Source organism: Amphiura filiformis, chromosome 20 (genome assembly GCF_039555335.1).
Source record: "Amphiura filiformis chromosome 20, Afil_fr2py, whole genome shotgun sequence".
NCBI lineage: Eukaryota > Metazoa > Echinodermata > Ophiuroidea > Amphilepidida > Amphiuridae > Amphiura > Amphiura filiformis.
Genome location: NC_092647.1, coordinates 476,801 through 503,905, shown reverse-complemented (window position 1 = coordinate 503,905; position 27,105 = coordinate 476,801). Strand labels below are relative to the sequence as shown.

The window sequence follows — 27,105 nt, the reverse complement described above, 5'->3', positions numbered from 1 at the left end:
TGCGCACACTAATGTATAGTTTTTTAATATATATATTTTTTCATGGCTGTATGACCTTGATCTATTTTATGGCTGTATAGTATATTACAAACTTCATATTTATAGCCATGATAGCGGGGAAACTTCCAAAAGTTACGGTTCACTTAAACTTGGAAAATACAAACTGCTGAACTTGAAACAAACAATGGCCTAGGAAATCAAACTCCAAAATGAAAAGCCTTGCGTTAAATATTATTTGGGGGAAAGTATCCTCACGAAGATTTGCAAATGGCTTCCACCGACGTGGATAAATTATTTCTATATATTCAGGAATCAAATTTAGACGGCCTTACTCAATACCTGAAGGACGGAGGAAGTGTCCACATCAAGAAGAGGGTAAGTCAGATATTTGTATTGGTCGTCATGTTGGTGCTGGGACCGTCGACCGTCTACGTGTGTTCGTATCCGCGCAGTATGTAAAACGCAATGGCAATTGGCTTCGCAGTGATATAGTCCAGTGTGCACCCACAGGACTCTACCAACCCAACTTTTTTAGCTTCCTTTTATGGTAACACATTCAAGATGTTAACAAAACAAGATACATATTTGGTGCATACGCACCAATATGAACCTCGCGCCAATCGATCCGTGTTCAACGTATAAGTGACGTATATTTCATTGCTTAAGCATTGGAGAAATAGGTAACCTTGAAAATAGGGACCCAAATTTTATGATTTTTCTTATAACTTGACCTTTGACCTCGCTTGACCTCAATTTTATTTCGGGCATATATTCCCCTCGTATCAAGGATTCCACCCACCAAATTTGAGCCCGATCGGACAAAGTTTGAAATTTGACCTCTCCGTAATGACCTTTGACCTCGCTTGACCTCAATTTTATTTCGGGCATATATTCCCCTCGTATCAAGGATTCCACCCACCAAATTTGAGCCCGATCGGACAAAGTTTGAAATTTGACCCCTCCGTAATGACCTTTGACCTCGCTTGACCTCAATTTTATTTCGGGCATATATTCCCCTCGTATCCAGGATTCCAAAATTTGAGCCCGATCGGACAAAGTTAGTGACGTATAATGTTGCTTAAGCTTTCCAGGAAGCTTTCCCTTTAAAGGGAATTTTATCAAACACCCCAAACAGAAAGAATTTCTTGCCAATTTATCACCACGCATGCTCAATGCAATTAGTAAATCAACCTCTATGCAGAAAACAAAATATCGTTTTGTCTAAAAACACTATTTTCTCTGAAAATAGTGAAATTTTATATTTTTTATATTACACACTATCATCGCTTGAATATTTGTTTTGATGAAAGTATCATAAATATTTAAATGAAGGTAAATATAATTTACTATATTCAGGCTTTCCCCATGTCTCCACGTTCGATTCAGAAGTAAACACTAATACCTAATAGGAATAATTCCCGACACTCCGGTCATATCAAGGTCAATGGTCAACACAGATTTCAAAGTTGCTCAAATCTGGTTAAAAAGCGCAACAAACATTCCTCTCATTTCAAGGATTCAGATTATAGTTTGACTTACCTGCGATATACCGTTCTTGAGATATAAGCAAAAAGGTCAAATCTTAGGGTGGCCAGTTTTTTGGCCACACAGGGGCCAAAAATTAACAATTTCAACGAGCAACTTTGAAATTTGACTACTGTGTTGATCTTTGACCTTGAATATGGCCGGAGTGCCGGGAATTAATTTTTGTTAACCTCTTATATGTATTGTTTGAAAATAATGAGGTACGAATGATTTAGGTAACGTCAAATTATCAGTGTAGCCTATGTGAACTATAATAAGAGTTTACAAACAGTTTATCGAATAGACTGCATTTACACTATTTATTTATTTATTTATTTATTTATTTATTTATTTATTTATTTATTTATTTACAACATGTTTACCCAGGGTAGCCCGATTCAGCCGAAGCTGGTCTAACACGGGGCCCTGCAAAATACATAAAAGGAAAATAATTATAAAGAATTACAAAGAATATAATTATACAATTTACAACTTAAGCCATTATTAAAAGATACATTAAAAGAATATAATCTCAAGAAAATACATTTGTACAGTTTGCAATAATTATTAAAACTCACATGCCATTATTAAATGAACATTGATCCATAAAAAACACCATATAAAACACATAATAACTCAGTAACATATATATTTCAAGATGTTATTTACATTATACACTATTTAATTAAAACTGGTGAAAATATACATTTTTGTAATACCGTCTATGAGACGCTGGTTCAAATCATTGTTTTGAAGTCAATCGACAAAAGTCAACCGAATAATGATTGAGTAAATTCATTTGATGTGTGTCAAGGCAATTCAAGGCATTATCAACAGTTATCTATTACATGGTAGTGCTGACGGGGTAGCGCCAAGTTTTGTCACATTTAATCGTATAAAATTCACAAAACAATATTAATTATAGAAATTATGTGACAAAATTATGTTTAATCTACACATTTGTTATGTACAATTTACATAATGTGTCTATTTTGCCCATAATTTCTATGTGAATGTTTTACATAATACGAGTGATGTACCAAGCTCTAGTTTTATTTAATTATGTAATGATTTTTCTCCTTCTTTCAGCCCTAATATTTCACAGGGTTTATACCTGACATACTGCAGTTACTGTCCGTTTTCCTATACACAATACACAGTGCTCTTTCCCATTGGCGCGTGACCTCTACAAATAGCCCTACGTTAAAAGTATGGGGATATGACTAGTTAACGTCGCTGTGTGAAAAATAACCGGCCAATATTAAAAGTACTCTTCTAAAGTTCTAGAAAATATAGTTTTTTTAACATGTCCTAAATTTTAGCTAATTTAGATGTTTGGAAATATTCGTACTTTGGTGTTTTAGTTAATGTTATAGGTAATAGTACATTGCCTAGTTAACGTCGCTGTGTGAAAAATAACCGGCCAATATTAAAAGTACTCTTCTAAAATTCTAGACAATATAGTTTTGTAACATGTCCTAAATTTTTAGCTAATTTAGGTGTTTGGAGAGGGTCGTACTTTTGTGTTTTAGGAAGGATATGTAAACGACAGATAACACCAAAAATATGAAGAAATTATTTCCAAACCGTGTTAAGTCAACAATCATTATGTTGCTAATTTTCAAGAATGCTGGTTTACAAAAAGCACGCCATTGTCTCATTTCGTGAACAAAAGTACACATACCATTGTTTCCTTTCGTTTCCTTTATAATCGGTTACCCAACTGAAGCTATAATACAATCTTTATTGCGATATCGCACATGAAAACAGTCACATGTGCACAGCCAGAGAAGATCCGATTTAATCAGTTGAGCTGTTTCAATGAGTGTTATCTTGATTTAATAGCTTTTAATGGGGTTAAGTCCTGCAAAGGTCGAGATGAATTCTACTGTAGACATGACTGCATCATGAATCTCCATTTTACAGGTGAATATGTGGGGATGAGGTTGTGATTTCATCCTCCTCCTTTAATCATTTGCGAACCTTTATAGTGCACGCATGACGCAATGAGGCTTGGTTATTGCTAATATCTATAGCTGTGTGGTTGAAAAGTTCGTGTTTTCTATGTGAAATCTTAAAATAGATTATCTACTGAACCGTGACAGTATATAAACAAACTAACAAAGTGCACTAACAGTAGGGGAATTCCCATTCATTTCAATTTCAATTAAACTGAACATGTTAACTGAATTTCCAATAAGGCCTTTGTTGTCCTTGTTTTCTGTTTTTAAAGTGTAAATGGCCGTTGCTAGCCTTGTTTTCTGTGTAACATTACTTTTTGTAACACGAAAACCAAACGGGGTTCAAACTACAATCGAATCATTATTGTTCACCATGCCCAAGTAGTGCTTTTTATTTAAATTTCTCATTTGTACTACATGACGTAGCGTGATCAATGTAATCAAACGCTTTCGTAAACCCGAATACAAAATATTTCAATAAGACCGATCGACAACAGTTACTGTTGATGACCTAATAACTAAGGATAGGCCTAACCAAAGTAGTGATCAATGCTATACACTGCGCACATAACAAAAGCTAACAAAATAAATTTTTCTTCATCGTAAAATATTTTGTGTAATTCACTTAGTATAGTAAACTCCTATAGCACTTAAATGTATGATGTTGCGACTCTCCATTTTATGACATATAAAATGAAAATGATTAATATCTACTAATGTAATTAGAATTAGACACATGAAGCAGTTAATATCTTACATTATGTTATATTATAATCATAAATTATCAGGAGGAAATACGCGTGATAAATTTTCTGGTTTCGATGCGATATGTTGCAATAACGTTGCATAGAATAATATTGATTCACTGTTTCGGTATATAGTATTGGTTTTAAAAAGCAAGCTATATTTTGTTAAGAATGGAAACAGTTTTGTATTGCAGTAATTGTGAAAGTATAGGTTCGACAAACTTTCATACTTCATACGCTTGCAAGGCTGTCTGTTAACAGGTCACTGCACTATCAGAAGCGTAAACCATAAACGTGACATGCGAATCATTGGTGCGCTACCGTACGCTCGTCAACGTATCTAAATATTCACCAACTTATTGTACTATTCCTTTTATTATTTTGTTCATAATCATAGCTAATTGCTTCAAGGAGGCTATTAAGAAATCTGTTTGAATATTGGGGATCTTATTCTTGAAAACCTCCCCTTAAAACGTTATAATGCAGTCCAGTAATAGTCACGAAATCGCGCGCTTGTGCGTGAGTTATTTAGTTCGTGAGTTCCTGACTGTAAGTCACGAAAATATGATCTCAAGAAAAAAAGAAAAGTGGATGGGCTTACATTTAAAATACTGACGCCGTGAAAATTGAACAGATTTTATGAGTTCTTGAGATCCTGAGTTGTCTTAACTATTTTTTTAATTTTCATATCTTTATTATTTCTTTATTTCAAATTGGCTAAGTCAGGAACACAAGAAGTCAGGACATGTGATGAACCGCATACTCTTAGTTACTTCCGTAAAAGAGAGCAGTTTGTACACAAGGAGTCGATGGAGTAAAGCTACAATGCGAATTCGATTTCACATACTGCGCTGGTTTTTTAGATATTTAAACCTTTTCAACCGGAGAGGGCTCTCTGCAGTCTCTGGTTGAAGGTGTACTGGGATATTCGTGTTTGGGTACCTTTTCAATGATTTTGGTATATCGATGGGTGGGTTTTCATAGAAGACCAATGCGCCCAATTGGGAGAATTTGGGGGCAGCACCCAACTTATGCATATTTGGGTGCTACCTATTTGGATGCATTTTGTAAAAAATTGGTATATTTTATGGGTTGCAAAAACAGCAAAATGAAGGTATAAAAAGTCAGTATCCAAAAGCCTGTGTGGCAAATCCCCCTACAAAATGTTTCGAAGAACACCAGGACCTTTTCATCTTGATTTTTCCCACTTGCTTATGCTTTTCGTTGCTTGCTGCCTATAAAGCTTTTCCATATCGTTTGTATTTTCAGGGAGGCGCTACACTTTTACACGAAGCTTCCAAATCGGATAAACGGATTAAAATATGCATACTGCTACTCAGCTACAACGCGGATCCTAACGCTGAAGACGAGGTAGGAATTTTCTTTTAACATTCGAACTTATTCTAACTTCCACTTCCATTTCATTTCTTTTCTTTTTAGCATTGTATTATTTTTTCCTTCTCGAAATTTCCTAAAAGGATTGTTTTCTTTCATGATCTTTGTAGAATGGACGAACACCTATGCACTACAATGCTACTCACGCGCATGCACATGGAACAGAAGCTGTAGTTTGTAAGAAACTTATGGTCAAAGGAGGCGATCCATGTAAACCTGATAAGGTACAACACGTCTTTGTATTCTTTATTTTCCCACCCTCTCAAGCCAAGAAAATGTATTTTACAACATCTCAGACTTATTTGTTTTGCAGATGTCTATAAATAAAAAGTAAACATGCTGTGATGAAATATAATTTGATTATTTACAGTAGAGCCTAAATATTTTATTACTTCCGTGGTCCGGGTAATCGCTGGTGATCGGTGATCGTGTAGAAGTGGTGGAGTCTCCTTCCCTTCTACTCGCCGACGTCCAATGGGTCAACCGTCTTGTTGTTAATACGATTGATCAGCCAATCAGCTTGATTGTTTATCACTTCTGTGTTTACGCTCGCGCTCGGCGCACAGCACAGACTGTGGAAGTAATAAAATATTAACTGTAACTTTGTTTACATTTAAAATTTAAAAATTTTAAAACCTATTTCATGATGGGAATTTCCTTTCATGTAATCACAAACACAAAGTCTGTCAGAACTATTTGTGGAATGACATCATTTGGGGAAATCCCCAGGCAGTGTTGCAGTTGTAATGTTTAAAGGCCATGAAAATTCCCAGATTAAGAATGAGGACTTTCCGGTTTGTTGTTACTATTAAAGTAAATGTAAATATGATATCGTGGCAGATTTTATTGCAGTATTGTTGTGGGTTATATAATGTGATTATAGTGTATATTCCTTTCAAGAAAGGTACTTGCAAGTCAATGTAATACTATCCAAAGTCCGTTCCTCTTCCAAAATGGTAAAATCGTTCCGCTACCGATATGACTAGCCTGAACCCTTCTCTAGAAACTATTAAACATAGCGAAACAAAATGGCCGTTTCTCGTCAACTGCAAGCACAACCCATGATGACCGTGCGTAGCAGGTAGATTGAGTGTACCGAAATGACTGTAGCGAGGAGTTGGGGGTAAAACGAGAATTAATAATTTAAGACAGGCCAAAAGGAGGATGTACACCACAATGTTGATTTTGTTCGGGTATTTCGAACCAGGGCCAATCGCCTGCACCGGTTGATATTTTTACATTCAGAGAATAATGTGTATTAATGCAAGAATTTTCCCTTCATTTACAGGATAAGAACACACCATTACATGATGCGGCTAGAAATGGGAGAAACGATATATTCAAGGCACAAATGGACTTCAAAGGAAATATAGATCCCAATCTGCAAAACAAGGTATAAATATGTTCTCACACATAAAGTAAAAAAAACAAACAAACAAACAAACAAAAAAGTTTCTCAGGAAAATTTGAAAAACAAGGCAAAAATGTCCGTCCGTTTGTTTAGCATAAAACAAAACAAAAGAGAAAATAGAAAACATATAATGATATATATAAATTCAAAGAACAGACCTTCCAGAATAGGTAGTCGTTACTCTGAGTTTCATGCCTAAAAGGCAATCGTCAGACGACACGATGGCATGCTTTGGGTGGACTACCATCACTTGGGAATGTGAAAGAATATACATTCCATGGTGTCAACACAGCCAAAGTCTATTCAGAGTCAGTCTGTCTATCGGAGATAGTCAGAAAGTGCTCAACTGCAAAACAGGAGCGTATTAACAGGAGCGTATTAACAAGCATGCCATCGTGTCGTCTGACGATTGCCTTTTAGGCATGAAACTCAGAGTAACGACTACCTATTCTGGAAGGTCTGTTCTTTGAATTTTTATACGCTCTCCCTTTTGGGATTGAGCACTTTATTCAAAAGATAGTCTAACTTGAGTAAAATGTTGTTAATGATATATATATATATATATATATTATTATCATTATAAACAAAACCCCGACCGACCTTACTGTATTTTATACTAAAATTAAATTGCAATATATTATTCAGTTTAAAAATTTATGAGTAAATGTGTATTATTACCAGTCCTGTATTGGTAATTCTTATTAGTATTATTGTACTTGAAGAAAACGCTACACTTAGAATAAAGTAAACTGACCACACAAAATGTGCCTTACCTCTTTAAGGGATCTAAAATGAGCGTTTATTGTGTTTCGACAGTATTTTTTGTGGGACATGAGAGCACCTCAGACCTATCGAATTGCATTCTGAATACGAAGCATGTCTTTCTGATATCAAATAATTTTCATTTTTGAAAATCACAATATAATACAAATTTTATGACAAATTATAAAAATTGATATTTTTCAAATTTTTGATATATAACAGTCCTCGAAGTAAATTATATAAATCTAATGATATATTCTTAAAGTGTATGTAGCAGGGAGGAAATGCCGACGGTCAATTGAAAATTTTGACCTTTCATATTGAAGATATGGATTTTTTCCCAAAAGACCTAATTTTTGTGGTGTTTTAGGAAAAAATCCATATCTTCAATACGAAAGGTCAAAATTTCCAATTGATCGTCGGCTTTTCATCCCACCAACCTACACATTAAGTATAAATCATCAGATTTATAAAGTTTACTTCAAGTACTGTTAATATCAAAAATATCAATTTTTAATGATTTGCCATAAAATGTGTATTAAATTGCGAATTTCAAAAAATCAAAATTATTTGATATCAGAATGACTTTCTTCGTATTCAGAATGCAATTCGATATGTCTGATGTGCTCTAATGTCCCACAATAAATACTGTCCAAACGTTCATACCCCAGCCCTTAATGCTCTGCGTGCTAGCCATGCGCTTCATCAACGGAAAAAGTACAAGTTTTGAAATATTTTATCAAAATACTAGTATCAAGAGCTATCTTAAGAACTACTGAACCAATACTAGGCTTGTTTGTACTCATTTTAATGCATTTTCCATGCTGATTCCAAATATGGTTATGAAAATCTACATTTCTGAAATTTTTGAATTTTGATATTTTTTGTAAATATGTCGTCTGCAGTCGACACCCGCGTGAAGAGAGTTAAAATACATAAAAATGTATGATTTTGGTTACAATGTTGTTCTTACAGCAAGGAAGAACTCCTCTGCATGGCGCTGCTAAGAATGGCCATCATACGATTTGCTCTTGGCTTCTCGGTGCAGGCGCGGATCCAAATTTACGAGATCGTGTATGTAACTCCCTGTTCAGTCGCAACTTTTTGCAACTTTTGTTGTTTTTCCAACACATGTAATACACTAGCACCCGCCCCGTCATCACGCTTTGTCTCATACGGTGTAATTTCAGGAGTGAAGTTTATTACCATGTTTTATTATTATGTTTAAATCGAGGGTAATTAAGGTTAGCAACAATTTTAAACTGTTGCGATTTGGTAGTTCACAGCATCTTGCGAATGGTAATACACCTTTGCAGGTCCTGTTTATTATTATGTTAAATCGAGGGTAATTAAGGTTAGCAACAATTTTAAACTGTTGCGATTTGGTAGTTCACAGCATCTTGCGAATGGTAGTGAGCTTTGGCAAAAATTACATTGATCATTTCATAGCGAGTGTGTAGAAGAATTCAAATATTACAGATATACCTTTGTAGGTCCTGTTTATTATTATGTTAAATCGAGGGTAATTAAAGAGGGACGTTCTTATCTATGTTCGAAAATAGAAAACAAAGTATTTATAAGAACTGCTACGTCAGAGTGTATCTTGCTCTTATTCTGTGCTTTTTCTACCGCATTTTATACGTTTCTACCATTATTAATGTGTTCTTAGGCTGGTAACACACCGTTGCATTTGGCTTGCATGGGAGTAATTGATGGCAACATTCCTAAATGTCTCAAGATGCTTGTGGAAAAAGGTGCTAACCTTGTTTTGAAAAATAAGGTAAGAAAATGTAAAAAAATTGAATCAATATCTCCAATACAATAGCACAAATTCTTTGTAGAAGTGATGTGATAATCGGATTGACTACCACACACCGACATCGCCTGGCTAATAATTATTTGGTGCAGCAGAGACACTAAAATGAATACACGGGATCGATACACGTGAATTGCTATGCACGATTTTGATATCAGACGAAAATCTTCGGATACCGGGTTAAAAAATGATGAATATCTCCCGTAAATGATTTCGTATAAAGAAACCAGATGTGGTTCCTTGCACATGAATATATATTTTGAACAGATATGATAGTCGTTAGCTTGCGCTTTGAGACAGTAGCTTGCGTCTTGAGTCAAAAACTGACAATAATTCCGCAATAATTCTGATTTATATGTGCCGAATTATATAGCGCAGTGCATAGGCCAATCGTGAAGGTTGTCTAAAAGAATATGACCTATGGCATACCATGCTTGACTGACACACAGCGAGGTGAGTCACCGAGCTAATCGGGGCTATTGTCAGTAGCCTTAGTCAGATGTCCTTCGGCCTATTATATTTAACAGGTCGATATGTATAATGGCCATGTTTGGCGGTGGATTCAATCTACCATGGCGATTTCTGCCATGAAGATATCGGTGCGATGACACTGTGTACCATAGCAATAGGGTAAAATAATTTTTGAATACATCGCGCTGCGCAACAAGCAGTTTGTACTCTTCACCTGTGTATGTCTGCAATCATGGATTGAATACAATACCACTCTTTTCAAAGATACTAATCTTACAGGTGCGGGTGAACAGCATGATATGGTTTAATGCAGAGGTACCGCGTGAACGTACTAGTGAAGTGCGACATATTCCACAATTGTTTTATCCTATAACTATGGTAGTTAATCCGATTATTATATCACTTCTACGGCGAATAGATCGACCCGAAAGCGGCATATCCAGTGTGTTTTGTGATTGTCAAAAATGAAATGAAGCAAAACTTTATTTGTCTTTCAAATTGGGTTATTCACGGATGTTGAACGTGTTACTTCCACGGGTTATTCCAGGTGATATCCATTCACGCCCCGTGGAAGTCAAGACCTTAATCTTCCACCCAGGGTGCGTGAATTTCAAATGGGGTTACCTATATGGACTACCGTAAAACCCCGTCTACAAGCATATAGAGTGCTTCTGATGAAAGCTACATTAATCCAGGCGCCATTATGGAGTATGAGCAAATAAATTACGGATCCAAGCATATACAAACAAGTATTATTTTAAGACCAATCTATTGTATTGGTATATTTACGCTGGCTTCGAATTAATTTAGCTTTCATAAAAAACACTATGTATGCTTGTAGACGGGGTTTTACGGTATTCCATCTAGATGGAATAGCTTAATTTAAAAAGACATAATCATGGTAAATAAACACAATAACATGGCAATTTAAAAAGTGATCATGTAGGCGTAGTTCTCATGATTCTTTTTTAACTTGCCATACTATTATGTTTAAGAACTATAATTGAGTAGTGTGTAAATTCGAGTTCATCCGCACGCAGTGCAAGTTAGTGTGATGTAGCGTATCCAGTTTGATATTGTTGCTGACTCAACATTATGAAGACAGCCTTCCCTATTTCTAATATGATCCATGATACCTAAGCTTCATCGCTTATTCAATATTAATATTATTTTTTTCAGGAAAATCAAACCCCATTGGATATTTTACCGACAAACAATCCTAGGAATGCATGGTATGCATGGGAGGACTACGTCCAACAAGCACACCAGGTAAACGACACTCTTCAAAACTATGAGTTAAAAGTTGTTATTACGCTCCTGTTTTTTGCAGTTGAGCACTTTCTGACTATCCCCGATAGACAGAATGACTCTGGGATAGACTTTGGCTGTCTCGACACCATGGAATGTATATTCATTCACATTCCCAAGAGATTATTTTATGTTGTTATTAGTTACGAAGGACGTTAACAAGGGCATATTATAGGAATTCGAGTTAATTTTCTTGCACCATCAAGGTATTAAATCTGAATAACATTTCTTTTTTGTTTTTTAATATCCATTATAGAGAAGTTTATACAGTGAGCAATTACGAGAAACAGTCCCTATAGACATAGTGAAATTATTCATTTGCGGAGACTGCTGCGCTGGAAAAACAACCTTGAAGAAGTCACTTGTTCGGGATGTAAGAAGACATTTTGTTCAATAATTGTTTGTGTGTGCGAGTGGCGAAGGGGTGGAGTGTGTGTATGGGGGGGGGGGGGGTGCGAGGGGTTGTTGTTGTTAATGTTCTGAAAACAAATGGTTGGGCAAAATTGTACACAACTTTGGGCACATTTTAGCCAAAAGATTTTTTGGGCTAACTGTAATATTGGATAAATTTGGTAACATTTTAAACAACTCTTGGTTTATAGGTATAGAAAAACCAAAGACTATTGGATAACTTAAAGTTAATCCGCTTAATGTTGGATACAACTTTCCACAACCGTTTTAACCAACGAATTTTAAGGAGAGTTCTGAGAGTGTAATCAATTACTTCAAGAGAAGAAAATATTTTATTTTTGATGCTAGAAAGGGCTGATTGAAATTCTTCGAAATATAATTATAAAGGACATAATTCAATTCATGATAATTTTATCTAACAATATTTCAGCGCAAGCGATCTGGCAGCAGCTCACTACCACTCGCTCTAAGTGCCCTAGTTCACGTACGAGGTGGTGCACATCAAGAAACCGAAGATTCTCCCAGCAAAGCAACTGTGGGGATAGATATCGAGAAGCATTTGATCCCATTTGCAGGAAACTGTTGCATATGGGATTGTGCCGGACACATTGAATACCACGTGACACATGGCATGTTTTTGGGCGTGCGCAATGCCATATTTCTTGTACCCTACGATCTTACGCACAGTCATGAAGAACAGACAAATGAGGTAATGATGTATTTTGAAACCAATACTTTGATTTTTGAATGAAATCTTTCCCCGACGTCATCATCAAGTACATAATGTTAATCGGCTACTTCATATTCATGAGTCATCAGCGACCAATGTGATGAGACCAATTTCGTTCAAATCGGAGCATTTTTAATTTTTGGCCCCTGTGTGGCCAAAAAAACTGACCACCGCCCAAAATTTGACCTTTTTGCTTATAACTCAAGAACGGTATGTCGCAGGTAGGTCAAACTATACTTTTTCTGAATCCTTGCAATGAGAGGAATAATTTGGTGTGCTTGTTAACCAGATTTGAGCAACTGTGAAATTTGACCACTGTGTTGACTTTTAACCTTGAATATGGCCGGAGTGCCGGGAAATATTTTTTGTTAACATCTTGAATATGTTATAGGACCATAAAAGGAAGCTAAAAAGGTTGGTTTGGTAGAGTCCTGGGGGGATGCACATTAAAACCTGGTAGATACCCGACATTCATAATTTCAATAGTTTAACACGTTTTTCATAATTTCCAATTAAAACTTCGTATCCCTGAAAGGGCAAGGAAACCCATCCTCAGTGTGTACTTCTTTTACGCCATGTTTTGTGTATGAATCTTTAGGTTGCCTTTTGTTATACCGTTTGAGAATGAGCTTAAATTTCATTATTATCGTCAAAAACTTGATAACCTATGTCATTCAATATATTTCCCAATGAATTGGTTTATCGACTATTCTTTCATTTATAAATGTTCTCTTGTAGATCAACTACTGGCTTTCGTTCATCAAATGTGCACATGATTCTCCGGATACGAAACCAAAGGTCGTCTTAGTTGGAACACATCTTGATGTACTTAAAGGTAGTGAAAAAATCGTACCGTCAAAATGAGAAAATATTATTAGGCTATAGTATATAACGCATACAAAATCTTTTCCAATGCTGAAAAAAAAACATGTTCCAATGTGCATCATTTTGACCCAATATGTTTAGTAGCATATTTATTTAGGGGGTGTAAAGTTTCCTGCTGAACTAAGTGCTGAACCACGAAGCGCGCAATTTGTTTGATTTCTGCCCGGTTCTTAAGAAGATGGCCTGCCCAGTGCGCCCTTCCTAATACGCCATTGAACACTAGTTTTCGTTTATGTACCTCATATACAGTAAGCCAAAAATTAAGGTACCAGTTATGTTCACCCCCTGTATATCCTAAACTAAGACATATATGTCATAACTGGAACCAGCATCTAATAGCTGCATCTTTTAGCTCGAATTTAAGACCTCATTTGTTGAAATTGTTCTAGAAATAAAAACACTACGATCCAAATACCCAAGGAAGATGGCCATTTAAAAGTTGCAGTTTGCTCCATTTCAAACCCTATAGCGTTTGCGAACAAGAGAACTAGCGCAGTGCTTCCATTGATTAGCACGTTAAAACTAGCGCCGTGCTTTCATTAATTAGAACATAAAAGTGCAACTTTTGATTTCGTTTCTTCATTAGGTTTTAGATCACCGTTTCTTCAAATTTCAACAAATAAGGTCTTAAATCAGAGCTAAAGAGTACAGGTATTGGCTGCCTGTTTTAATTTTGACACACTTGTCTTTATTTAGGATATACATTGAACGTTTACAATATAATCACAAAGTTGAACCAAATAGACAATTTTGCTGCACAGCAGTCTCATGTTGTTCCGCCTTTGCATTCAAATGTATAGAAAGACCACTCGCTATGCAGAAGGTCACTTCGAGACTTACTGACTATGAGCTGTTACGGGCAGCGCGGAATTGGTCACGTGCGCATTTATAAAAGCGTATTTATATATATAACCGAAGTACACTGTTAAATATCCTGGGAAACGTTTCATTGAGTTCATATACACATACCCACATCCACCACTGACATCCCCACACACAGATCTCCTACCACGATCCAGAACTTATTACCAAGACACTCAAGCCCACACACAACCAACTTAAATGTATAATATATCATTCCTTGACGTAGAATCCGCCGCCGACGTAATAAACTGGGCGGACCAGAATTTGGAGAACGCAAAGAGAACATTTCGCAACTATTTGGACATCTTGGACAAATCTATTTCACTAGATGCAAGAGATGGTGATAGCCCAGAGATTGCGAATCTGAGAATGGAGCTTGGACAAAAAGCAAATGAAATCAAGGTACTGATTTTTACAATTTTTTTTTATCCGGAATGGTGGTGGACTGGTGCTGTGCTGACTAGTGAGGCCGGAGCAACCTCTGCATCCACTTTCCTCCTTTACTATATAGTTCAGTAGTTCTTCTTCCTTCTCAGCATCCAGTTGTCTACGCCTAGGGCAATCTTTCTGCATCAGCTTCGGTCATTAGTTTGGTAGGGTAAGGTTAGGGGTACTTGAGCCTGGAAAATATCCCCGGAAATATTAATACTTCACCGATGCTACTGAGCATGCTGAGGGTACATAATACACAGATCTCCTCAGTTGGCGACCCAGGTGCATTCGCAGATGTTTTAGTGTGGCAACTGGAGTAGATGCTAAAACCCTTTCTTTTGCATCCTGGAGTAAGATTGAGGTACGGTGGAGAGGACAAAGAGAGATGTAGGCATCTTGGTGCACAAAGAAGATCGGTGCTGGAATGCAGGGCAATATCAAGCCGTATTTTCACGCTGAGGTCCAGGTTTCTGTACCTACAAGTGCGGCATCAGATTAAGAAAAGGACCTGTTCAACAAACAACTTCATGGAATAATAACAACAATTACCAAGAAAGATGTCTTTCTTATGGCTGGAATGCAAAAGTAGGACCAGCTGCGTATCTTACATGGCAGGGTACTACTGGCAAAGTTGTACTGTGAGTGCCAAAGGACAAGTGGAATCAACCTACTTGAGTTTGCAAAGTTCTATGACCTTGTAATGACTAATATCTTGTATTTGTAGAGACAATCAAGAAAAGCTACATGACAAATTTCACTACACGATTGACTACATCAGCGTTTCCAAACAAGTGTGAACCACTTCCAAGCATGACCCTTTCCTGGCGCAGGCATTTGAGCGACCACCACTTGGTAATCAGTGATCACAACAATATAATGCAATTGTACAATGCATCTACAAGTACTGCGATGCTAGGTGATGAAATCAGTGAGTGGTTTAGGCCCCGGTGCTCAATCTCGCCGATTAACTTTGCGTCGTCTCGGAGCATTTCGATGGCTCTCCCGCGGCTTGCAGTTTCAGGCCACAGTACGCCGACGAATTAATATGTGACCGTCCAGGTCGAAACGCTCGTAAAGTCGGCCCGATTTTCTTTGGAATACATCAATAGAGATGTATTCCACAAGTTAATGAAAAATGCGGCTGGAAATTGGATGAATTATGGGTTTTACTCAGAAAATCAAAATGGCAAATAAGAAACATGTAAGAATGACTTAGGCATTTAGCGTAGCAGGCTGACGATATGTGCATCGGCGTGGGTCAGCGGCTTAGGTTCCGGGCTCGCCGAAGAGTTAATCGGCGAGATTGAGCACCCAGGCCTTAGTATCCGAGGTGGAGTTTGTCAAGGCTGTCTGTTATCACCAGCCATTTGTAAACATCTTCCCCGAGTGTTTCATGATTGAAGCCCTTGATAGGTTTGAGGGAATAGTCAGTATAGGAGGACAACTTGCGATTCGCTGATGATATATACCTCTTGGTCCACTACTCTACACATACTACCAACAAACAAGTAAGGGTAATGATTACGGGAGATATCTCGACCAAATGATATCGTAGAGCAACAAAATAGTTATCAAAATGCTAGGAGAAAGCTGCGCTTTATATACATTAAATAAGTTGTTGCTATATATTTCAGTTCCCGCTATATCTGACCATCTATAATCGTTTCGATACTTTCTGGGTTGAGTTTATTTGAAAACAATATCACTCAATAATGCTTTGTTTGCCATTTATCATGTCTATCGGAGTGCTTGTCGATTCCTCTTCCATACCATGCATACCTATCTTATATTATCATGTTATATATTTCTGTTTTTCAAGACAAGCACAAATGTTCCGAAGCTTATATCTCAAATCACAAGGAAAGATCGACTTGAAGTCTGGAGGAAAGATAATAAAGTATTACCGGTGAAGAGCTTCGTCCGCAAAATACAGCAAGATATTGTACCTCATCAACCAATAGACGACATAGAGCTTGCAACCACATATATGCACGATATGGGAGAGGTATGTTAATTGTTATAGAAACAATGACAAATTATGAACAAAGGAAACTACTTTAAAATATGTGTTTATCATGTTTATACACCTTCAGTGGGGGAGCGGGGCGCAATGGTTAGGGTACTTGCCTTTAGTGCACGAGGTCCCGGGTTCAATTCCCAGCGGTGGCGATTTGCTGGGATATTGACTTGCAAAAAAAGTCTGAAATTAATTGGCAACTTCTGTAGATTAAATTCAGACTTCCGCATGGTTCATTTAGAATTGGGTAAATAAATCATGAAAGTACTCCGTCCTTCGGAGGGGACGTTAAGCCGTCGGTTCCGTGTGCAGAGAGCCATACATGTACATGTATCGTGCAGCCAGTTTCGGAAAGAGTAGGGTGTTAACCCCTGACTGTTCCCAACCCGTCCCGGTATTCAAATGGACCCCAATGGAAATAAGCTTCAATAGTGGCTTTCTTGGGTTATCCAGGGTTGTCAAAACTCGAACAAATAAAAAAAAACAAAAAAAAACTGCCTGTTCATTTAAGGTTAGACACTATTTTAAACTCTTGCGATTTGGTACATCACACCATCTTGAGAATGGTAGTAAACTTTGGCAACAATTATATTGATCGAGTTGGCGCAGTGGTAGCTCTCTCGCCATGCACCACTGAGGTCCCGGGTTCAAGCCCCGACTGTGCGTAAGGAAATGTGCACTTGGCTTATCCCGACTCCATGCTCGCTCTCGCAGGTTTTCTCCGGGATCTCCGGTTTCCTCCTGCCTTAAAAAAAATCTTAGATTAGTTGTTTGGTTATCAAAAACTTCCTTCACCCAATGGAAATGGGGGAGCTGCACAGAAAATTGGTGAATGTTACAAAGATAAGTGCGGATAGGTTTGCGCTGCAACCGGCCGCGACCTAGTTGATGCGATCTGATTGTAATGATTCACCATGGAAGCGAAATTACAGCGCTTTGAATCCTCTAATATCTGGAAAAAGGCGCTATATAAATCCAAAATTTACTTTTTATTTTATTATCATTTCATGGTTCTTGAGTTATGTTGTAAGGAGGGCTGAAACAACACTTTTGTAATACGTACATAACTCATTAACAGCAATAAATCAAGCAAGTTTTCAACGAGTATGATTACTTCAGGAATGAATTTTTGCAAAACAGTGTTATTTTTCAATAATATATTGATTTAGATATTAATGAAAATTGATTTTTTGGCTGCTTCGATCAACAAAACCTAGTCTACCCGTAAGACTTCTGTAGCTGCTGCCGCTTCTCGCATATCGCGATGGTCAAGCATCATTGACCTTAATCTATACACAAAATACCATGCGCGCCATGGCTTGCGATCGGCTGAACCAAAATTGTCCTGGTCATTGGTTTAACAGATTTATTACACGTCTCATTACTCGTATTAACAGTAGACGAAATGGTATTTTTTTGACAAAAAGTATTAGACTAACTGCTTATTAGGCCATACGATTATTGGACCTAACGGTTATTAGATCAAACAGTTATTAGACCAAAATATGGTTATTAAAATATTAGACTAAATGGTTATTAGACTATTATAATGGTTAATAGACATACTGGTCATTGGACCAAATAATATTAGATTAAATGGCTATTATACTATAATGATTATTAGACTAAGTGGTAATTAATCGTTCTGGTAATAGACCAATTGTACATAGACTATAAGACGAGATGGTATTAGACCAAATAGCTATAGATCAATTTTCCGATGGTTCTTTCGGTACAAAATGTATAACAAACATCATTAATACTGAAACGTGGAACTCGTTGGAATTAAATTAATTTACGATATCTGTGTTTTCTTGACATGATAGATATATGAAGCCAAATTTGCTGTTGATGATCAAAAGCCAGCTGAATTCAAAGTGGTATTGGATACCAGGTGGCTGAGTAAAGACATCATCGCTCCTGCTTTAGCACGAGATGATGTTAACTACCGCGATGCCGATATACGTTGCTTACCAAGCAAAGTGTACTACTCACGAGAAGAGTTGGTAGAGCACTTCAAGGACGTTGATAGTGGTGACGAAGCCATACGATTTCTGCAGCATCTTAGACTTCTCTTTCGTATTCACAAATCGGATCGTGGAACTGCAACTGGTGAGAAGTTCATGGTCCCTGCTAGATTAGACGACAAGGAAGCTGGGCTCCTCGGCAGCAAATGGACGGAAGAAAAAGGACCATTCCCAGAGAACTATGGTCGCTGTATTAAATGCAAAGGAGTTGCCGATATGATAGTCCCGAGTGTGTTTCCATATCTGCAACATTATATCTTAGAGAAAATATGCGAGGGAAAGGAAAATCGGTACAAGATTTCCAGTAGTTTCTTGAGGTTTGTTACGGCGGACGGCATTCAGGGTATTGTGCAACTTACCAAAGATAAGAAGGCTATTATCGTCGCTGTGCGTGGTGAACAAACAAGTAAGTTTAAAAAGTAATGAACGTTCTTACAGCATTTTTCCATCATTTGTTTTTAATTGTTCGCATCTTAGGCCTATAGGATAATAACCAATATCACTTCGTGAAGTTAACAGCTTGTGTAGAGAAATATTAATATGTGCATTGTGAATACCGTGTTGCAAGTTACTTGCCCAACGGTGAACTTGTTGAAACTCTCATCTGTAGTATGAATGATTCGTTGTGATAACATTGTGGCTCGTGACAGTTCGTGACTTTAGAGGTGCAATGCTATAGTGGATGATCTTCATCAAGAGTAAATCATTCTTAGAGAGGGCGCCATACATTTGCCTTAACTTGATCAATCCACCGGGTTCTTTGCGTCTATTACATGATCCCCTTTCTAAATCATCACCTAACGTCCTGCGATGGGCCAATCTATCTATGCAGAAGTCGGTTGGTCACAATCTCTTCCAAGACATTACAATACTGGTGTTGGATCTTTTGTTTGTCCAAGAGATGCGAAGCATATGTACACCTCCAGCAACATAGGCATATCTTGAAAGCATGGATTCTATTTCGGTAGCTTTTGAGTCCATGTCTTATATACATTTTAGTGGCGTTTGGGAGGATGAGAGCTTTAAGAAGGCTGATATTAGTGGTTCTGGTGATTGCTCTATCAACCCAATTCTTTAATAGGTTAAGTATCGCTGATCGAGTCATTGAAAGAAGACGGCAAACTTCTTGCCCACAACTGTCTCTTTCCTTGGTAGTATGAATACCGGTCGTTAAAGCTTATCGATGACCGAGTAATCATCGCTCTCTCTGTGTCAGGTGGCGCTGTGTAGCGCTGCTGTGGTCTTAACAAGAGTACGCCATCTCACTCGATCTGATGCCAAGTGCGTTGCACCTTGCATTCCTTGGTTAGAAACCAGCTTCATGTCATTAGTCCAAGATGTTGATGGACGTCCTCTTCCTCGTCTGCCTTCCATAGCCCTCCATGTTTCCTGACAATATGGCCAAAGTACTTCAGCTTTCTCTCCATTATGCCGCTTCTGATGGTTAGACTTGTACCAATCTTGTCTAGGATCCAGGATTTCCATGTCACTTGTAGAAGCCTCCTGTAACACCACATCTCAAAAGCATCTACTCTTCTCCTATCATTCATGGTCATAGCCCAAGACTCGCATCCATAAGTGGCAATGGAAAACACAGTTGCTTGACATGCCCTGCACAGTTGTCCTTGCAATAGCCAGTCTTCTCTTAATTTCAGTTGTGCTGTCACCACTGTTGTTAATCGTTGAACCCAGATATTCAAATTGCTTCACCTTCTCAATCTGCCGTCCATCTATCACAAACTTATCACTTTTCCGCTCTCTGTCTACAACCATTATTTTTTGTCTTCTTTGTGTTCAGAAGAATGTGTTTTTCTTCGCTGGCCTCTTTGATGTGCTTCAAATGATCAATCAGCTCTACTCATATCATATTTTGGTGAAAATATATTTTGCAATCATATTTTGGTGAAATAATATAATATCAAAAATATTGAATTTCGTTCAACATTAAACACAATAGTCGCCGTCAAATCAGGATGTTTCTGAAGTATTATGAGTATCTTAAACATTGTTTCTAAAGGAAAACCTGAAAGTGATCGTCATGGATGTCATCGAACACTGCAAGATGTACTTGCGCAGATTAATACAATTCTTCTTCAATATTCACCGGGAACCGAAGTTGATACATACTTTTTAAGTAACCAGTCTCTTCAGGAACAAGTTAACCTTGAAGATGCCTACCTATATGGCCTGCAAGATCTGATGAAAGCAGAGGAACCACCAGATGACACCAAGGTTTCAACATCAGCCGAGAAGCCAGCTACAGTTGGACGCGTGTTCAGGCACACTAAATCAGAAGACGTCACTGATATCCTAATTCAGGTAAAAATTCAAGAAGATATACTTTATTTGTTTATAATATTATGCTTATTTATGTGATTTTGACACATTGTGAGTGTTCAATCAAGATAGAAGAAGGGGGTCTTGAATGACAGTTGTTCAGACACTGTGCGGCTGATAATGATAGCATATTCTTGCTGCACGATCGGCAAAGGTGTCCTACCACACTTCACCCGCTCCATATTTTGATACAGCCGCCTATAGAGCAGTTCACCAAAGGGACATTTTTGTAGCGCTTGTAGCCATGGTAGCAGAGCCAAAGAATTATAATAAATATGGAACGATTGCTTGGCGACTGTAAATGTTTATGAGCTGCCCGGATTAGATTCCCAGTTTTTTCATTGTTGCAGGGTTATGACCAGCGGTGCATCAAACAGTATGGCATGGAATGCAGAGTGGAGTGGCTTCCTGAGGAGATGACAAGATACTTACGATTTCTAGATATCGAAGATAAGATGTGTGAAGATTATCGCTCAATAGCCAATATGCTCGGAACGTCTAGGACTGAACTTGAGTTGATTCTCAAAGACCTTCCTGCCGGCGAGTCGGTTACATTAGTCCTACTCAACGAATGGCGAAAGAAGAAATGCCGCCCCTGTGTCACAATAGGGATGCTGCATACGCTACTCCTGTTTATAGGACTCGTCGATGATAAACGTGCGGAAGTTCTGAAGCAACTTCAGAAGGTTTTACATGACAATGGACACCCGGTGAGTGACTTAGTCTTATAAAAGATGCAAAGAATGTCTCTATTCTCTCCTGGTTATTTTTCAGTTTTTCTCGCTTTTGTTCGTTTTGGTTTTATGTCAAGTAGTAGGCCAGTCACACTCTACGCGCGATTTGACGCTGATTTCTTGTGCATGCGGTCAGTGGTCAGCCGGACTTTGAAGTTGGCCAAATGAAATTGAATTTTTGCTCTTATCGCCCGGATAATAAATTGATTGTATGAAACATATATTGTAGCACAACAACCAATAGACGACATAATCATGGCGTTATTTTCAAACTAATCATGCTAATGGCTTTTAATGGTGAATGTTTGCCACTGTGAAAATCGCGTGGAAAATCGAGAACAAGAAACTCGGCAACAGAAGAAAAAACGCAATTTCCGTTGGTTAGCCATTTCCAAAAAGCAGATGAGTAGTTTATGTATGATCTCAGGGCTGACTGAAACGAACATTTAACGAAAGAAAAAAAAATATTCTGATTTTTTTGTGACTTTGTTTTAGGGACCATTTAGATACCACTCAACTGCTGTGGGTAAGTTCAAACATTTGTGTTTAAATTTGAAACATCAGCACATTGAATTGCAGAATGCATCTTTGGCTATTTAAACTGATTGATAGCTTTCGAGCTACACGATCTTATTCTGTCGTATTTATACACGTAAGTCCCATTTTTGTTCGATACATGTTGCGCCATCCCATGTTTAGAACCATCACATGATCATGCGAGAGTATCTCTTCCTATAATCTGTACGGAATAAACAACTTTGTTAACGTGGGATTCTGTATTCGAGAGGACACAGTAACCAGTGTCCCATCTAATTTAGCGTGTTATATTCCCTGCATTGGGTGATAATTGTATCATATCGTAACAGATCTCAATCTGTCCATCGAAGAAAGGAGTAGGAAGGTAGCGTTGAAGAAGCATTGGAAACGACTTACAGAGGATGTCATGGCGACAAACCTGGTCGATAGATTAGACGATCTAATACCGAGTGAAATACGTGAGCAGATCATGTCTTCGGATACCAGACTCAAGCACGCGGCAGAGCTACTAATGGAATCTCTTCTACGTTGCAAAGGAACAGGGTGGTTTGACGAGTTAATGCAAGCTCTTAAAGATAATAACTACAATGTCCTGGCAACATTACTTATGATGGAGAGAGATATAGGTGAGTCACTGCGTACAATGACAGGAAGAGGGTGGTTACAGGCATGTATATTTGCCAGCAAAGTGTTACGTGTAATCCGATTATCACTATTTCAACTTAATCACGCTTTTGAGTTCTGCACCACGATCGAAATGATCGCAACACAAAGTCTATGACATGTACTACCATGTCCAAAAGTTGCGTGACCCAGTTTCTAGGGAGTTATGTAACCACTTCGCTGGTGAATTGGAACTTAAGGTTTTTTTGTAACAACAAAGCTCTTGAAAATGATCAACATTAGGGGTTACTGAATGTCATATGGGCCAACTTTCAATTCCATCCATCGTGGAAATACTCAAAACAATTATAGCGTCTAAAGGGTTAGTATAAAGCAAAAATACGATATATGAGCTTTTTGTCTTATACATTGTTCGCAGTCAACCAACTTGCCATCTTGGTTTATATCGTTTGCGAAGTGCGCGTGTGTATGTGTTTTCGTGTGAGATATTTGTTCTATGAAGCCACGACTCATGAGCATTGGCAAAAATAGTCTCTTTTGGCAACAAAATACATAATGCAGTTATGCTACACAGCAAACATGATTCGACCTTTGCAGTACTTAAACCTGGTTAACAGGAAATTACTCCAGCAAAATCACTTAATCGATAAAGTCTAGTCCATCCTCCACATTGAATGGTGGGCTGCACCTATGCCCAAATATGGCACTTGCCAATCAATAATCACCCACTTGAAATCCCCTGACTCTCTCCACCGACCAAAGTTATGGACAGATTTGGGAGTTGTTTTGCTGTTATCTGTCATTTACATATATCAGGGAGGTACGACCATTTGCAGATGCCCACCTACTCAGTTTGTAGCCTACATGTAATGTATACATTATTCTTGATTGACAGAAAGTACAAAAATTATTTGGTCTACGTCTTAGTTAATGATGTTTTAACATCAAAAAGCTATGTTCGACACAATTATTTCTATTTAGTTTCTCATTGTTATCAGAACTAAATGCAAGCCGCAGATATATGTACGATTATAACCATCTGAAGTCAAGTGATTTAAAGTCCAACGAGCTTATTCACAGAGGTCATTCATCAGTTGTTCACCGTGTCAGCTTCTACCATGGCCAATTCAAAGGATACACACAAGCTGCTGGCAAATCTACTCTTAGGTCTCTAAGCAAAGATGAGCTTAAAATCATGCGAAAACTTGACCACCCAAATATCATTCGCTTCCTTGGATATATCGAAAAGGACTTTGCGTCGATGATAGTTACTGAACTTGGTGATGAGTCACTGCGGGATCACTTGATGAAGCATGAAACCAAACCCGAGCCTAATCTTCAGATGAAGTGGGTGAAGGAGGTGACGTCTGCAGTGAGGTACCTACATGGGGGTGTGGCTGGTATCATAAGTAAAGATGTACTCCCAATTGTGCACGGTGGAATCAAAACAACGAAATGTCTTCTCTTCAAAGATGTCCTCAAATTATCTGACTCAGGAGTATACAAGCAAAATACAGGTATGAAAGGATAGTACCTAAAGTGATGGAGAAGTTTGGAAAGAAAAAGAAATTCGGAGGAAGAAGAGGAAAAGAAGAGGAGATGACTGTAGAAGAAAATGACAAGGAATAAAAAAGATAATAAAGAAATAATGGCAAAATAAAATGATAACTTGTTTAAATACATGTGTACGCATACATGTACACGTGACATAACAAATAATAATGTGTTTATTTATTTTCCTTTAATTTTGCAGAACATCGCGACCGAAGAGTCATCGATGCGTTTATCGCGCCCGAGGTACAAGATCAAAATATTGACTTCACACCAGCGTGCGACATCTACGCGTTAGGGGTGCTATTCTGGGAAATATACACACAGGAGATACCAGAGGCGAGGAGTGATATTCTCGGCCAAACAATTGGTGACGGCAGAAGATTTCCACTGGAAATACGCGATATTATGACGCTCTGTTGGATGCGAGACTACAAAGAACGACCCAAGATTGGTGATATCATAGCAAAACTATTTCAGTGAGAGATAATGATGTCACTATGTGAAGAAACAACTGTTGCATTCCCCATAATGCATCGCGATTTCATATTTTGTAAAGCGAAACTTCGCAAGGTTTTATGCACAGTTACATCAAACATGTCATATTCGCACTTTTTTGCACTTTTGCAACCATAATATTCGGGAAACACTGAAATACAATTGCTTTTAAGCTGTATGTTCTGGTTTATTGTCAACATCAAAAGCATACAAGCACTCAAGCAGACTTAGGCCCTAGACCGTTGAAATTGGTAGTCTGTTATTTTACTTCCCGGCATATCTGAAAACGTAATAACAAAAAAGCACGTACGTGTTAGCTATTAAATGAGTTCAACCCCATAATCATAGTTTTGAGATCTTTTGATCTCATATTCTCAAGCTCTAAACATGAATCTGAAACAAATGAAATCCAATTCAATCGGAACGTATCAACTTTGAGTAAAGCCACAAACAAGCATGCAACCACATCAGGTATCCCTTAAAAGTCTGGTTATGGTTCCACCGAGTTATTTTCTCTACATATAATAAAGGGCTCTGGTAACAACGTTTGCAAAGTATTTTTTGTGGCACATGAGAGCACATCAGACACATCGAATTGTATTTTGAATACGAGGAATGTTGATTTTTTGAAATTCGCGATATAATAAAAATTTTATGGGCAAATTATTAAAAATTGATATTTTTTTCATATTTAGCAGTCCTTGAAGTAAACTTTATAAATCTATTGATATGTACTTAAAGTGTATGTAGTTGGGAGGAAAAGCCGACGATCATTTGAAAATTTTGACGTTTCGTATTGAAGATACACATTTCCCCCCAAAAGGCCTCAATTTTTTAGGTGTTTTGGGGAAAAATTCTAGAACGAAAGATCAAAATTTTCAAACGATCGTCGGCTTTCCTAGATAGTAAATATCATTAGATTTATAAATATCATTAGATTTATAAATTTTACTTCAAGGACTGTTAAATGTCAAAAATATGAATTTTTAATAATTTGCCATAAAGTTTTTATTATATCGCGAATTAAAAAACAAAACAAAATTATTTGATATCAGAAGGACAATCTTCGTATTAAGAATGTAATTTTATGTCTTACTTGCTCTCGTGTGTGCAAACGGGCATACCAGAGCCCTTAACTCGTGACGTTTTCGTGCAATGCTTAAAACTTTAACAGTACGTTTTGGTTCACAACTTTGCTGTAGCTAGCTTATTAAGTTAAAGATCAAGTTTGTTGCCGGTATGGCAAAAATATGGTTCAGGATACGGATTGGAACAAAGTTCATAGTTATGTATAAGTGTGATAACATACACTTAACCATTGCTAACTATTACTAGGATCCACAACACGCTCATCTATCAGGGCACAGTTCTTTAACCCCAATGCATTTGTACATTCATTGAATGACCTTAGACAATTTGGGTACAAAAACTCATACCCTGCAACTTGAGGTTAAATTTTGCACTATGAGTGTTTAATTGAGGTTATTGAACTATGCCATTGGAATGAGGCCATTGTGGTCCATAGTGTATCAAAATGTTTGGGATGAATGTCTTTGACTCTGATAAATTGTATTATCATTCTTTGTATATGTTTGAAGTTTTATATTCATTGATGTAAATTTCAAAACACTTCGCCCAGTTTTCCAAGCGTTTATGAACTTAATATAGAATGTAAGATTGCCGAAGGTAAATGGGCAGATATTTTAGGAAATATCCGTTTGACAATTATAAAGATTGAGATCACTTTTCATGTCAATCTGTTTTTACTTACATTTCCTCTCTTTCTCATTTATTTAAAAAAGTATTTTTTCCTCATTCTACAGCTGATGAAAATAACACGAAAAACTGTTTATTGTGAAAATGTTTAATAAATAAAATATAGACAAATTAAAATTGCAGTTTTCAGCAATCAATGGTATTACGCAAGCATTGTTGCATGCAAAACCAACCATGAACTTCGCGCTCAATTCAGATCAATACAAATGAGTGCAACTTTTAAATTCGGGGTTTTTTCCGGGGTTATTTTATTTAAAAATATTTTATAACATAGTAACCCCGGGATAT

The 27,105-nt window shown here is 37.4% G+C and overlaps 1 protein-coding gene across 1 annotated transcript; it reads left to right on the top strand.

The window, feature by feature from the left end:
* Positions 1-97: 97 nt before the first annotated feature.
* Positions 98-26,822, top strand: LOC140142653 (uncharacterized). Its single transcript, XM_072164652.1, has 19 exons — positions 98-375; positions 5,501-5,602; positions 5,737-5,850; positions 6,915-7,019; positions 8,775-8,873; positions 9,469-9,579; positions 11,266-11,355; positions 11,651-11,767; positions 12,236-12,514; positions 13,274-13,370; positions 14,511-14,686; positions 16,536-16,721; positions 18,560-19,166; positions 20,778-21,079; positions 21,448-21,807; positions 22,327-22,357; positions 22,698-22,994; positions 23,991-24,509; positions 24,746-26,822. The coding sequence occupies exons 1-19, from the start codon at positions 268-270 to the stop codon at positions 25,024-25,026; spliced, it is 3,981 nt and encodes a 1,326-aa protein (XP_072020753.1). The 5' UTR covers positions 98-267; the 3' UTR covers positions 25,027-26,822.
* Positions 26,823-27,105: the final 283 nt, after the last annotated feature.

Bases quoted from the DNA above. Each gene is read 5' to 3' on its own strand.
- LOC140142653 (XM_072164652.1), top strand. From the start codon at position 268: ATGGCTTCCACCGACGTGGATAAATTATTTCTATATATTCAGGAATCA. The intron at 14,687-16,535 runs GTACTGATTTTT...CTGTTTTTCAAG, and splicing joins AAAAAGCAAATGAAATCAAG to ACAAGCACAAATGTTCCGAA. The intron at 22,995-23,990 runs GTGAGTCACTGC...CATTGTTATCAG, and splicing joins TATGATGGAGAGAGATATAG to AACTAAATGCAAGCCGCAGA.